Here is a 15,000-nt window from a genome sequence, read left to right as displayed (position 1 = left end):
CGCCTTAAAAGTGATTTTTTCCTTGTCCGATCGCTATAAAATTTTTACCAGTAATTGGCTATGGATTGAAATATGTGAAAATGTAGTTTTAAATAAAATCGATATTACTATGACAACAGTAAACAAAAAACTTTGAAATTGATAAAAGCCAAATTTTGTGTGATCTAGACCTGCTACTGAAAATCCAACACTAGGAACTTAAAGTTTGGTGTTTAGCAAACAATATCCGTAAGAAGTAAAAAATTCTGTATGTTTGAATTCGACTAAAACGAAAAAATATTTCAAACCTTAAACTTTCAATAGCCGTGATAGGTTGTTTAATAAAAACGTTATAAATGACTCAAATTATTCTTAAGTAGCATAAGAATGATGCTTAATATCATATTTTGATGCTAGGAAATTTTAGTGCACTTTTGTTCATGCGATCTTGAAATCTAACCCGTTTTCTCACCACCTGTATAAGTGTAACTTCATTCAGAATTTGGACTTTTAGCGCTTTCTTGTATATCTCCAAAACGACTCGAACGAATTTTTTTAAAATCTCTTCACATAATCTCCATAATGTATATAAAAATGTCTGAAACTTTCATTAAGATTGATTCACTGCAGCACCTTGAAATTTCAGGACAAACTTATCCTACGAACCGGACAAAAATCTGCGTTACAACATTCACTGTTTTGACGTTATGCTAATTTTTCCAAAATAATGCGCACTATACATACCTCCATGACTAGTACATTTTAGTTTGAATTTATCGCATCTTTTGAATGTAAAACATTGACAATACTCACACTGAAATGTACTAGTCATGGATATATGTACTGTCCGCATTAATTTGGAAAAATTAGCATAACGTCAAAACAGTGATTATTGTAACGCAGATTTTTGACTGGTTCGTAGGATAGGTTTCTCTTGAAATTTCAAGGTGTTGCAGTGAATCAATCTTAATGAAAGTTACAGACATTTTTATATACATTATGAAGATTATGTAAAGAGATTTTAAAAAAAATTCGTTCGAGTCGTTTTGGAGATATACAAGAAAGCGCTAAAAGTCCAAATTCTGAATGAAGTTGCACTTATACAGGTGGTGAGAAAAGGGGTTAGATTTCAAGATCGCATGAACGAAAGTACACCAAAATTTCCTAGCATCAAAATATGATATTAAGCATCATTCTTACGCTACTTAAGAATAATTTGAGTCATTTATAACGTTTTCATTAAATAATCTATCACCGCTATTGAAAATTTAAGGTTTAAAATATATATTCTTTTTAGTCGAATTCAAACATACAGAATTTTTTACTTCTTACGGAGATTGTTTGCTAAACACCAAACTTTAAGTTCCTAGTGTTGGATTTTCAGTAGCAGGTCTAGATCACACAAAATTCGGCTTTTATCAATTTCAAAGTTTTTTGTTTATTGTTGTCATAGTAATCTCGATTTTATTTAAAACTACATTTTCACAAATCTCAATCCATAGCCAGTTACTGGTAAAAATTTTATAGCGATCGGACAAGGAAAAAATCACTTTTAAGGCGATTGAAAAATATCGGTATGGCCTCTGAAAAACTGTATCGAAACACCTTAAATCACGTTCGATAAACAACTTACGTTTACAATCCGGGAATCCATAATAACCCGATGATCTACACCTGTCACATTTATATCCTCCAAATCCAGGCTTGCAGCGGCATCGTCCGCTTGACGTGCAAGTAGGCGACACTGAACCAATCTCATGACAACCACAACCTAGGACAAATTAATAAGCCTTGTCTAAGAATGCCTGTCTTTGGGAAAATACTAATTCGGATTCTTGAATTCAAAAAAGGATTTTACTTCTAATATTTAATCTAGCAATGGGTTTTGAATTACACTCCTGCATAGATTTATCAGATCAAATCTAAATCAAATTCGCACCAATACTCACTGAAGGCACGCTAAATAAAATTGGGGGTAATTTTTGCTTATCTTGTCGTATAAACGCATCCGAAGGATCTGAGATAGACAATCTAATCTTATGATCCCCACAAGAACACATCCCAGTTATCTGTTAAGTCGTACGGCTCTGTATGATGCAGTTCTACCTTTTAGAACACTGAGGTTAAAATGCTTAAAAGAAATGACACAACAGTACCATTATTCTGAACGATATCAGTAGGTACGCCTGACTATTGGAATGAAAGTTACCAAGTGGTACTTTCCTGGCAGCCGGTGCTATTTATTATGCTGTAAAATTTTGTTCTAAATTTAAAGTGTCCGAATGAAACTGAGGATGTTTTGAGGAGAAAGCAGTCGATTTCCAGGTCCACATGGGCCATACTTTCCTGATGGTACTATTTCCAGCTATGTAAGGCTCTAACTTTAGAATCTTATAGTAGAACTTTTAAAGTGCTACCATTGAGATACATGAAGCTATAGATCTGTTCGGCTTGCATTTTTTTTCCCAATTTACACCAAGTGATGTGTTCAATATGTTATGCATCCGACATCTGCACGTAGATAAAAAGACATTTTAGAGAAACATCCAGGTCCCTGGGGTAACATAACATGGTTGAAATGGGAAAACAAAACACACAAGCTGAAAAGGTCTACTGAACAGTACTACCCTATGCCACTGTTATTCTGTAAAACTTGTTCTATACTGAACCCTTGAATTCGTGTCGTATCGACTGACTATTTCAGAGAAAGTTATGCATGAAGTAATACGTTTCCATTGCACTGTTGAGAAACAATATTTAGAAAAAATGTCATTCTGGAACAAGATAGTCGCTTACTTCTGCAACGCGGGAAACCTGAGTGACCAAGCCGGCACCTATCACACGTTCTCCCAACCACATTGGCACGACAAAGACACTGCCCGCCAAACTTCTCACAAAACACGGATCTAGAACCAAGAAGACTGCATTTACACTGTAAAGGTTGACGATTGAAACCAATCGTTAAAGTAAAGACACCCTCTCGACACATTCTTCCCGCCTGGCCTGGGTCGATGTGAAAGTGATCTTTACCGCAACTTTGAATAAACTGCTGCACTCGGTCGATAGATTGAGGTTCCAGGAGGCGGGTAGAGTAGGATCCCTGTGGCACCAGAAGTATGTGTCCCTATGTCAACAAGTAAAATCAAAAACAGGAAATTTGCACCTGCAATCTGATTATGACGAGTATAATGATTTCCTTTTACTCTGGACTTCTTCTTCCTGCCAGGACGACAGCTTAGAGTGCATATTTTTCCAGTTTAATATAAATTTAAAAAGAAATAGGGTAATCAAGATTACAATACGATTGTAAGTTTGCAAAAAATAGATTGCAATAAAGTTATCAAGATGTCGGCAGTAAGCACAGTAAATTGGAAGGTTCTGTTATGCAGGATTTACAACCTGAATATCTGTTCAGAATAAAAAAAAGAGAGAGAATACAGCGGAAAAAAAGCAAAGCAGATTAGCACCTAGCCTCCATTTTGTGCAACGACCTGAGGCAGTTAACATTTGAATAGCTAAACAAGCGAGAATGTCCAATAGATAGCAGAGTGGCGCAGTGGAAGCGTGCTGGGCCCATAACCCAGAGGTCCGAGGATCAAAACCTCGCTCTGCTATGTTGTCTTTTTTCTTAACTTATTTTGGAGATATTTTGTTTCGCTTTCCAATCCTAAGGAAATATTTTTTTCTGTGTTGATTTACCAACATGAAATGCTTTTCTTCCCTCTTTTGAAAAAAGAAGAGCAAAGCAGCAGAAGCAAAGTGAAGTATTGGAAACTTAATAAATCCAACACAACTAGACAATGTAAACAAATTTACAGAACTCAGATGCAAATGAAAAAATTCCTTTTTAGTACTTATTCACTATATTTTTTAATCGAGGTGCAAAACTATTGAAACTCTCTTGCCATTTACCATCTACACCAGCTTTACAGAGACAGTGACCAGATCTCTTTATATAACTCGGAAGAACTTCTCTGGAACGCAGATAGCAGAGTGGCGCAGTGGAAGCGTGCTGGGCCCATAACCCAGAGGTCCGAGGATCAAAACCTCGCTCTGCTATGGCTCTTTCAGTGTTTTGATTTAACCCTTTTATAACTTAAGAATATTTTTTTGAGGGAGGGGGGGGGGGGGGGAGAAAAAGAATAAGTCAGAGTACTGTAAATGAAAAAAACCTGTCCTGGGTAACGGATCAGCGTGTATCTCAGAAAAGGTGGCCCTTTTGCCCGAGCCAACAGAGCTCGCTCATGCTCTGATTGTCTCAACTTGACCGAGTTACCCCGGCTGTGCGAGCCAAAGTGTTTATATGGAGAAAAGTTGGCCCGGCCAGGAGGATGACCATACCATCACAAACGGGTGAACCGGTCAGGAAGGTTCCCCTTCTAGCTGGGCCAACTTTTTGTCTCTTACGTTAACGAACGTTAAAAGAAAATGTAGGTGAGGGAGGGACAACTTTTCGCCATATACACGGGGCCTAAAGCTGGGCGTCAGTTATAGCCAAGTTTAAGAAAACTAGCCAGAGAAATGATTCATAGACTAAAACAAGCTATTGCAAACAAGCGTATTAGGTAATTTCGATGGTAGACGCGATCACACACTATCAATGAAAGTGACGCACGAGATGGCAGATCCAGTTCCGGCAGATTGTCAACCAAATTAGCCCTAGTATCAGTGAGAATATTACAAGCCAGACCAGTATAATCAAAAAGAAAGTTTTTTCTTCCTACCACTTGTGTCCGCCTATCGTGTTCAATGGTAGCAGTAAAGACGCCTTTGCTAAACTGAAAGCGTCTTCCATCCTCCTCTCCAAGGACAATTCGACAGCCAGATCTGGCGGGGCAGTACTGAAAGGTTACGGAGATGTTCGACTTCACTTGATCTGCAATCAATATCTGCTCGACTCTTGTCGACAAACTCTGGGGCTGTTTGTAATACACCATCACATAGTAGATGGTTTTGGGACGAACAGCTCCAGTCAAAATAGTTATCATCTAAAAAAGCAAAGCGTTATAAACAATAATTTTATCGTATATTGCCTGATGTTTTTACCGTGCATAAATAAAAGTGATGATGATGATGATGAATTAAATTATCAATGAGTAGGTGGCTTTAAAGATAAGGTTCCCGCAGACGTATGCTCATGTGGGAAACGTATGGAAAAAGTGAAAGGCTCCAAATTTACCATTTAACGCTGTTTATATCACAAGTACCTGTACTTTGCGCGGGAATATTTCCCTGTTCGCCGGGAAAGTATAATTCGTCGGCGCATTAATTGCATGCACAACTGCGACTACAGTGCCGCATGCTTAAAGGAGTTGTGTCACGAAATTCAGCCAAATTAGGAAATTACAAAATGCTCGTTAAATTAAGAGAAACATAAAAATAACCGCTTAAAACTTTAAAGGAAGGTTAAATAACAGAAACAACAGATGCCACGGATGAGTGAAACTGAAGAAGATTGAAACGGATTGAAATTAGGGTTATTGAAAACTGTTCAGCCTAACAGTTTTTCAAAGTTGATCCCTGCTGCTTGCAACTTCAAAAATAATGCTGAGGAGACATATTTGTTTATCTCGATCTCTGATTTTGTCATTTAAATGTGATTTCTTTGCTTACTTTAAGTTCCATAGCGATTGAGGGCGAGTAATTGGCAAAATCAAACAAAATGAACTGGACTGCCATGACACAGCCCCTTTACTCAACGACCACAGCGACAACATCAGCAACAAAAAGGTAAAAGCTAGGGGTTAAAAAAGAAATGCATATGCATCGTTACTACACGACCACGACGTGGAAAGTCCTTATTTCACCTTTTATGGAGCACGTCAACAGAAGACCATTATTTTCTTATGAACAAACATGTACAATTTAGATCCTATAGAATTTAGTTCAGTTGACAAATTGAATAATGTCAAAAAGTTTAAATTAAAGCAAATTCCTTTTTTTCGCTGCAGGTGACATCGTGGTTGCTTAGAGGCCGGTTCTTACGATCATTTCTCTATTTTTACTTTTAATAGTAGTTTGTAGAGGTACCTTATCTTGTATTCGACGTGAAAAAGCGGCCAGTTGAATGGCATCTGGTGGTATATCATAGCTAGTGGAGACGCAGGATTTATTGTACATTCGACAATGGAATGCGGGTTGAATGTACTGTATATTCCATTTTGCAAGGGGTATGACGGTGATTGAAATCTGAAAAAAAAAAACATGCATGGGAAAATAGAAACAGAACATTGTAACACTCTCTATAACAAACGGTAACAAAGTGTATTACTCAGGTAGTCGTGGCCGAGTGGTTAAGGCGATGGACTAGAAATCCATTGGGGTCTCCCCGCGTAGGTTCGAATCCTGCCGACTACGAAATATCAAGTTTTTGAATTTTAGTAAAGGAAAGGGGACATTTCAGGGGAAAATTGTCATCACAAAATTGTATTTTACACTAAGAACATTTTGATGGGGGCGGAACAAGTCTATGGTTGTGGAGAGATCGTCGCACGGTGTCATTTTACTATTCACCATTCACTTCGTTTTTCTTTCATATTTAAATTCAGTAATCAGTAATCCCATAACAAAGCCCTAATTTGCACAAGAAAGCAAACCCCTGAAGAATTCTGGTCATAGAAATATAATGACGCCATCGTGAAATGGCCCATTGGTCGTATTCAGGAAAAACTAAAAACCCAAACAAACAAAGTGTGACATACATCTGAAAATCTGAAAGCTGATTGAATGAATCAAGACCAGCAACTGAATGAAGTACTGATTAACTTTTATTAAGACCACGATTAGTAGCAGGCAAGGAACCTCTCGCTCAATCCTGGTTTGGCTTAACTTCCCTGATAAGATTTTCTCAAGCTCGCTCATGAGTTGGCCTTTGCTGCAGGCTATCCACGTGAGTATCTACATGCGGATAGGTAGTCAGTGATTACAACTTCGTTCAGCCCGTTATATATCTCTGGCACGTACCATATTTCCGTAGGGAGCATTATATCGGATGTCTCTTACCCCGGCACGAAAACCATATCAGATGGGGCTTTTGTTAACAGATAGAAACAGTGATTTCGGTGAGGTTTCTTTAACTGAGCGTAGTTACGCCACGTCCATCTTCAAAGTAGTTTGTCACAAATCGGATGGGGTTCAATGCCATTGTTTGTGGCGGTGGTATTCAACCGTAGCAGAAGTAAATGGGTAAGAGCGAGGCCTGTAACCCACTGAGACGGAAGTAAAATAAGAGTGACGATTTTTATCCCACCAAACCCTCGGCCAACTGCCCTACTGTTACGATGCTTGATGTGTGTGAATGAGTTGTTTCAGTTCTGAGCCGTTTGCTATTCATATAAGGCCGGAGAATTTTTCATGTCAACATGAAAAGCTATCCGGTACAGTGTCTACATAGCATTGGTTTTTCCAGCCCACACCACTACATCTTTTATGTCATTAAACTTCTTCTGCTGGGAGAACAAAGATTTATGTAATACCCACCACGGCAATTTTTGATGACACCGAACTTTCCAGTTTCAGTTCATGTTTGTTTGGAGAGGCCGTCAACTCAAAGGACTTGGGCTTCTTATTGTCATCCATAGCAAACTGACGGCAGGCAAACTGGTATTTACAAGGTAAAATCTCCAGTTGTCCTCGTTCATATCCTACTCTAACAAACGCACGTTGAGTAAATCTCTCTGGGTGGAGATACGTCACCATGATGACGTAATGACCGGATTCCGGCACTGAGATATCAAATCCTATTGAAGGCTTAAAAATTGTTTAAAAAAGAACATTAGTCTCGGGAGATGGCGCCGGGGAATTTTCAGTAAATTCCGGGTTGACTTTTCTGACAACGAGCAAAGTCAAGGCGCTGCTTTCAGTTTTCTTGGTCCCTTCAAGGACACCAAGTGTCATGCGGCATTTCACACCTGTATATTATCGGGACACCTCTGTCTTCCCCATTTGTTGTCCTTCGTAAGGTGGTTTGAATGTAAAGTTGAATCTCCCTTTTTACAGTTAATACGTGCAATAAGTATAATACGCATACATATCTACGTCATAACAGACAATTTACGTACTGTTTAAAAACCAAGCAGGAGTGTATTACAGGATTAAAAACTCGGAGGCGAAGCCGGGGGTTTTTAAACCTGACTGCGAGTTTTTTGGACGGCTTCAAAATCTCTGATATAGATCAACTCATTCTTGCACTAATAGTTAGATGGGGTTATTTTGGTCTAAAAAATTGGACGTAAAATTTAGCCGTGCCTTTATCACATATAAAAATACTCATTAAACATTAATTTCTTTTGTTTTTTTCCTTATCAATTATTAACGTGTTTTTGAACTTGTGCCAAAGATACGAAAATTCATTCAATGCCTACTTCTATAATAAGGACACCTATGTATGAGGAAACTTGGATCTGTTCCTTTCCTGTTCGCATTAAGGAGGTTTGATTGCCTAAGTAAACCTCTCCTTACATTGCAGGCACCTCAATCATACGCTCACATTACTGTAACGGACAATTAACTTGTTGCCTAAGATACCTCCCTTTATAAAAAGGTAATGCGGAAACTAGGATCTGTTCTTTTTGTGACCGAATTAATCTGGTTCTGTGGTAAAGACCTCTACGTATAAACATCTTTCATTACAGCACATTAATAGACATGTTTATGCATCGTGCATTCTATTACATCTATCTCCTCTCATCCCTTACAGCACATTAGTAGACACATGTACGCATTGCGTGCCTTATTACATCTTACTTCGAGAACAGTAAAACCAGAATACAGTATTACCTGAATGTTACCCAACAACGCCATATTGGACAGTCTTTGGTCCCTTAAATCAAATCGCGGATCGATAAATATATCAGGGTTTCCTTTTAATGGGAGCGTATATGCCTTGTCCCCAGACACGGTGATGATCGACGGGCTTTTAGGCTCATAATACGTGTACATATCGCAGTGCTCAGGCTTTGAGGTTCGCAGCAAACATGGCTCTGAGGAAACATCTTTGAGAAGTTCCGCCTTGTAATAATCCTCTGGCAGAAACACAATGTAGTCCTGTGGAAAAGGATAAAACACAATCATCATAATTTAAGACGCAAGTAGAAACTGATAGTAAAAATTCATTTGTTGTCTTAATGAGCTCTATTATAACTATAGGCAACCCAAACACTTTTTTCATTCAATATTTTCACATTACCGAAAATACTTCTTGATTACCCTTAAAATGTTGCTTCAGCAATTTTTTTTAACTTCTAATGCCCAGAAAAAATTAAAAACTATCCTTTTACTAAATTTAGGAGGCTAACCAAGGTGCCTGGCGCCAATGTGAAAATAGTGAATTCATAACTTTTACTTATGATTTATTTTCCTACCTTCATTCTTTTTTCTTTATTTATTTTCATTAGGGTTTAAAAAATAATAATCATAACAATGATTGCAAGGCGATCCCAGCGTGATAATTAACGTAAATAGCCTTTCTCTTATTTTTTTTTTATCAGGGGCCCATGGTAAGCAGAGTGGCGCAGTGGAATCGTGCTAGGATTAGAGGTCCCTGAGGTCCGAGGATCGAAACCTCGCTCTGCTATTTTTGCTTCCCTCTTTTTTCTCTTCTTTTCCTCCTCTTTCTAATGGCTTTTAGCCTGCTCAAGTCAAGTGCAAGCGATTTTGAGTAAGTTAGGGTGTGCAAGAACAAACAATTTCCTAGGAAATGGACTAAAAGTCCTTGTGTCGTAAGATCGCAGAAATTGAACATTGACTGAATTACTATCAGTTTTGCTGGCATATATACTGGAAACAAAGACATGCACAGATGTCCGATTAGAACTGAACTAGTTCTTTCGCTTTAATTTTGGGATTACGATTTTCTTATGCCGCAAGGTTAAATTGAAGTTAATTATACTAACTAAAAGCCTATTTCAAATTGTAAACACATTTCGACAATATAAAACCCCTTCAGCTGGACAAGGTTCTGGTCTTCGTACATTCGGGTTCGCGAGGGTCAATAAAAACAGCGAAAAGTTCAAAAAATAGATATATATATATAAATGACGGACAATAAAGCCTAGCCGAGCGAGGTTTTGATCTTCGGATCCTCTGGCTTATGAGCTCAGGTTGGTAGAGTTTTTCTTAGTTTGAGAAGCGCCTTATTTGGCCTTGGTATCAAGGATTCCTCTGCGACCAAACCCAATTTGGTGCAGAGTGAAATCAGTCACACTTACTTAAAGGCTAAGAAGCTTGGTGTAGCAGTCACCTGTTGCATCGGAATCGTGCTTGAGACGTGAATTACCGTTTTATAAAAGTTATTGTTAAACGGCAAGGTACTCAGGGGTTTTAAATCTTCCATATACCAACGCGATTCCAAGGCGATAGTAAGTCACTATCACTGTACCGTAAATGTACCCTGCGTTCCTATCATTCCAACTTTTGCGCTTTCGCACAGGCATCTGGGAACTCTTACTAATCGGAGCAGTAAAAAAACTTCTCAAAGACACGCGAAGCAGAGTGGCGCAGTGGAAGCGTGCTGGGCCCATAACCCAGAGGTCCGAGGATCAAAACCTCGCTCTGCTATTTTTTTTTCTTCCGCCACTCTCATTGTAAGGGTTAAACTGCTGGGACAAAGTCACAACTCATTAAAAAAAAAAAAAAAAAACACGCAAGTTTTCAGTAATGCTTTTTCTTTTAGAGTTTAATATTATCTTGAAAGACATCGGTCAAGCACAAACAGTGAATAGTACCGGCGACAAAATGCTGATCACCTGATGCCGGAAGCGAAAAGTAAAAAAGGCTAATGCATAAGTTTGACATTACTGTGTGTTTGTATAGTGGAGTTCTTACTGATGTTTTCAGCGGCCAGCAACGTCGTTTCAAAAATTCGGAATAGAAACCAGATCGAGAAAAAATTGGCAGCATGAACTAAAACAAATCTCTTCATTTATTAGAGACAATATTAGTGACATCTATGTGATCGCTTGCCGCTAACGTCTTTCTGTTCGGTCAAGCGACCTTCACTGCTCGTAATGGCGTCAGTAGGCTGCATTTAATACTTCCAGAACTTTTAAATTAATTGGACCCTATGGGGGGGTCGCAACTTTGTTTTTCGAGCTGGGTTCCATTGTTAACTTTATTTGTTCATTGTTTTCCCAACCAATCCCGTAAGATCTTCCGAGAGCTGCAAGGTCGCCAGTATCGCGCCGTCGACCTGTAAATAACCCGCCGCGCAGCAACAACAAAAAAAAACAGGTAGCCTGGGTACATATCCCGCATTTCTGGCCTAATATGTGTAAAATGTGGCATGTAAAGGTCAAAAATTAAAAGGGTAACTATCGTAGTCGGCAGGATTCGAACCTGCGCGGGGAGACCCCAATGGATTTCGAGTCCATCGCCTTAACCACTCGGCCACGACTACTTCCAGTACATAATGCGCTGGGTACCAGAGTTCTTTTAATCGTGTGCGTCGGAATGCTTCGGTATAGGCTGCAGGCCAAAGGCCGAAAGCCGAAGTCGCGGGAAAAAACCCGGCATTGTTAAGACTTGTCCGAAGAAAAAATAATTTGGCGGAAGGTTGTTCTTTCATTGCTCCTCACGTTAGCGAGAACTGTAGCAGTTCAAGGCTACATAGATCTGTAGATCCCTATCGGATCTTGGTTTTATTACGTGGTTCTCTACGAGTCAATGAGATAAACCGACCCAATAGTGATTCTGAGATTTGTTTAAAGGTGTTCAAGGAACAGTGCTGTGGTGTGAGTATGTGCCGTTTCTGTCTCTAAATTTAGAAGGCGGGTGAAAATGTCATTGCTGATCTATTTTGACCCCATTTACATACCTCGTAGAAAAAAATCTTGAAAAATACGGTTAATAGATTGAAAATGAAGAGGAAAGTATTGATAGCCCTGCTGTAAGAGAGAAATCGTCCATACGCCGATGAAATACAACGCATTTTTGTTGCTTTTGTTGTTGTGGTGTATTAAGGCAACCCTAGAAAAAATAGTTCTGCGAGCTATAATAAACAGTAAATGCAAGACATTTTTTAAAAGCAAATTAAATTGACCCTTTACTGACTGCAATTTGCACGGCGAATGTTGCGCTTTTTGAAGTCACCTTTGTTTCAGATAATTCTTTATTACATGGATCAAAAATAACGATGAAGCCAGGGGCTTATATAGCACTGGTGGTCAAGAAAGAAAAACGAGTTTATGTTACAAAATGTGCTGCTGATGATTATTTGAGAGGAAACCAAAACGAGAGTACAAACGGAATATTCTTGGAATACCCAAAATGACGAATATCCTCGAGTTCGCACAAGTGCGATCCGCGTTCTCTCCGAATTTTGGAGGGAAGTATCGCATTTTTTTACTGATAAAAATAAAAATAGCAGAGCGAGGTTTTGATCCTCGGACCTCTGGGTTATGGGCCCAGCACGCTTCCACTGCGCCACTCTGCTTCGCGTGTCTTTGAGAAGTTTTTTCACCGGTCCGATTAGTAAGAGTTCCCAGATGCCTGTGCGAGCAAAGCGCGAAAGTTGGAATGATAGGAACGCAGGGTATGTTTAAGGTGAAGTGATGGTGACTTACTGTTGCCTTGGAATCCCGTTGGTAATAGTCTAAATGATAACCAATAGCTCAGCAAAAATTAGCAAGCAGCTGATGCAAGAGTAAACCAATATAAACCAGGTTTAATTTTTTTTACAATGGCTGTTGTTTATCAGATTTTTTTATACTGACGTTGGTAGAGTGCCGCATGCAGTGGAAGCGTGCGGTACCCACAAATCAGATGTCTGACTATCAAAACCTCGCTCTGTTATAACGCTTTGTTGTTGTTTTTTGTTCCATGCAGTTGTGTAAAAGAAGACTGCTGAAGACAAAATCTACGAATTTTCTCCGGCAGAGAAACAAGTGTCAAGATTAAATTTGTACTGGTTTAATACGTTGGCAACTTGGATTCCTGGGAATTCCGGCCTTTTTGTTTTTGTTGGGTTTATTTTGATGTTGGTCGGGGGAGCGTTTCTTAAAAATCCTGTTCAAATTTCAGGCCCGAAAAAAACTTTTCAAAATCAAAATCTATTAAAATGGTGCATTATTTTGCCACCAAACTTGCCCAAATTGTTGCGTTATAACGTACAAACTCTTCCCATTACTTTTAAAACCAACAAAACTGGATTCTTTATTACAAATATTAAAGAAACGTCCTGGGCTATTGTCGGCTTTATAGAGATGATAAGCCGTTAGCAACGCTACCACAATCGCCGGATTTTCTTCTACTAGAAAATACAATCAAGGAACTTGTTTCAGGGCAAGTGCAACAGATAGCAAGAGAAAGAAGCTGACGGTCGTAATTATTGCTATGAAAAAGTGTTTAAATTTCGAGACAAAACGTAGTCGGCGGGATTCGAACTTGCGCGGGGAGACCCCAATGGATTTCAAGTCCATCGCCTTAACCACTCGGCCACGACTACTAGCTTGGAGTTAACGGTACGAATAACAAATTGCATTGAATATTAGTTTTGTGCAAGTAGTTGAAGTCTGATTCGACTTGGAAATAGAAGACAAAGTTCTCTTTCGTACCAGGCTCATGAAATATAGGCAAGCGTAGGATGCGGAATGGGTAACCTGCATCACTAGATCATATAATTATAACATCGTGCACTTATGACCACCATTCCGACTCCGTCGCTAGCGAAAATCAGCCTTAAGCGTCAAAAGTTCATACATATGGATTTAGAGACGTCAGAATACCGTTAACCCTTACAGTATCCGACTCAGACTCAAATATGACTTGCCATTAAGAAGTGTCCATAATCACGACTAAGATGTCGATCATTCTGACGTATTAGACGAGGTTGAGCAAAATATCGTGATTTGTCAGTGGCGAGCGGATCAATTATTCTGCGAAACACTGACAAATCACGGTATTTTGCGCTAACCGAGTTCAAAAATTGTAGGCAGTTGCAGGTTACGTGGTGAGCTCTCTGCCAATAAAGTTTTTTTCGGCGCTAGATAACCAGTAACTCATTCATGCAAACCTTAGCGGATAAACTACTGACCCACTACTACCACCAATATCATTGCTATTTAGACCAACATTTCTCAACGTATCTTTTAAACGTGGACGGGGCAATCATTCAGTGGAGAAAAATTTAACAGGCTTCAAGTTTAACCTACGACTTTACACATAAAAGTTACTGAAAGCACCAAACCCTAACACAACAGCTTGCTCGCAGGCTCTCTGTTATTTAAGCCGTTTATGAAATCCAAAAGATGCAAGACTTTAATTCAAGCAGCAACTTGTCATTAAAAAAAAACATTTAACGCCTTTATTAAACGCGGGTCACTTTGAATTCTGTTATACTATAGAAACGTTTCTCAATGGGATCTCATAAAAGTTAAAGTTAAAGGGCAAGGTACTGTTTTAAATCTTCCAAATACCAACGCGATTCCAAGGCGATAGTAAATCACCATCACTTCACCTTAAACGTATCCTGCGTTCCTATCATTCCAACTTTCGCGCTTAGCTCGCACAGGCATCTGGAAACTCTTACTAATCGGAGCAGCAAAGAAACTTCTTAAAGACACGCGAAGCAGAGTGGCGCAGTGGAAGCGTGCTGGGCCCATAACCCAGAGGTCCGAGGATCAAAACCTCGCTCTGCTATGTTTTTTTTCTTAACTGATTTTTGAGATCTTTTTGTTTCACTTTTTGCTTACTTTTTTCCGTGTTGATTTACCAACTTGAAAAGTTTTTCTTCCCTCTTTTGAAATTGGAAGAGCAAAGCAGCGGAAGCAAAGTGAAACCAGGAGAGAATACTAGTCAATGTAAACGAATTTACAGATTGAAATCAAGTGCAAATGAAAAAGGGTATTTCCTTTTTAACACTTACTCACTATTTTTTTAATCGAGGTGCAAAACTGTTGAAACTGTCTTGACATTTACGATCTACACCAGCTTTACAGAGACAGTGACATGATCTCTTTAGATAACTCGGAAGAACTTCTCTGGATCGCCGATAGCAGAGTGGCGCAGTGGAAGCGTGCTGGGCCC

The 15,000-nt window shown here is 39.1% G+C and overlaps 1 protein-coding gene and 9 non-coding genes across 11 annotated transcripts in view; 6 read left to right on the top strand and 4 right to left on the bottom strand.

The window, feature by feature from the left end:
- Window positions 1-15,000, bottom strand: part of LOC140951987 (uncharacterized) — a 46,992-nt gene that overhangs the window by 13,574 nt on the left and 18,418 nt on the right. For both annotated transcript variants that reach the window (XM_073401373.1, XM_073401374.1), the window contains exons 13-18: window positions 8,758-9,024; window positions 7,459-7,728; window positions 6,010-6,168; window positions 4,704-4,967; window positions 2,776-3,103; window positions 1,613-1,750 (exon numbers count right to left, since the gene is read on the bottom strand). In XM_073401373.1, the coding sequence (XP_073257474.1) occupies window positions 1,613-1,750; window positions 2,776-3,103; window positions 4,704-4,967; window positions 6,010-6,168; window positions 7,459-7,728; window positions 8,758-9,024 (1,426 nt within the window). The remainder of the gene's footprint in view (window positions 1-1,612; window positions 1,751-2,775; window positions 3,104-4,703; window positions 4,968-6,009; window positions 6,169-7,458; window positions 7,729-8,757; window positions 9,025-15,000) is intronic.
- Trnam-cau (transfer RNA methionine (anticodon CAU)) lies at window positions 3,522-3,593 on the top strand. The gene has a single exon. It is a non-coding gene; the product is annotated as a tRNA-Met (tRNA).
- Trnam-cau (transfer RNA methionine (anticodon CAU)) lies at window positions 3,967-4,038 on the top strand. The gene has a single exon. It is a non-coding gene; the product is annotated as a tRNA-Met (tRNA).
- Trnas-aga (transfer RNA serine (anticodon AGA)) lies at window positions 6,255-6,336 on the top strand. The gene has a single exon. It is a non-coding gene; the product is annotated as a tRNA-Ser (tRNA).
- Trnam-cau (transfer RNA methionine (anticodon CAU)) lies at window positions 10,465-10,536 on the top strand. Its single transcript has one exon. It is a non-coding gene; the product is annotated as a tRNA-Met (tRNA).
- Window positions 11,293-11,374, bottom strand: Trnas-cga (transfer RNA serine (anticodon CGA)). Its single transcript has one exon. It is a non-coding gene; the product is annotated as a tRNA-Ser (tRNA).
- Trnam-cau (transfer RNA methionine (anticodon CAU)) lies at window positions 12,338-12,409 on the bottom strand. The gene has a single exon. It is a non-coding gene; the product is annotated as a tRNA-Met (tRNA).
- On the bottom strand, window positions 13,339-13,420 carry Trnas-uga (transfer RNA serine (anticodon UGA)). Its single transcript has one exon. It is a non-coding gene; the product is annotated as a tRNA-Ser (tRNA).
- On the top strand, window positions 14,542-14,613 carry Trnam-cau (transfer RNA methionine (anticodon CAU)). The gene has a single exon. It is a non-coding gene; the product is annotated as a tRNA-Met (tRNA).
- The window catches only part of Trnam-cau (transfer RNA methionine (anticodon CAU)), a 72-nt gene continuing 39 nt past the window's right edge, over window positions 14,968-15,000 (top strand). Inside the window, exon 1 of the tRNA in view lies at window positions 14,968-15,000. This exon is cut by the window's right edge and continues 39 nt beyond it. This is a non-coding gene — a tRNA (tRNA-Met).

The sequence above is a fragment of the Porites lutea genome, chromosome 11 (genome assembly GCF_958299795.1).
Source record: "Porites lutea chromosome 11, jaPorLute2.1, whole genome shotgun sequence".
In the NCBI taxonomy this organism is placed as follows: Eukaryota; Metazoa; Cnidaria; class Anthozoa; order Scleractinia; family Poritidae; genus Porites; species Porites lutea.
Note: the sequence above shows the minus strand (reverse complement) of the source record. Positions and strands in the feature narration are given on the sequence as shown.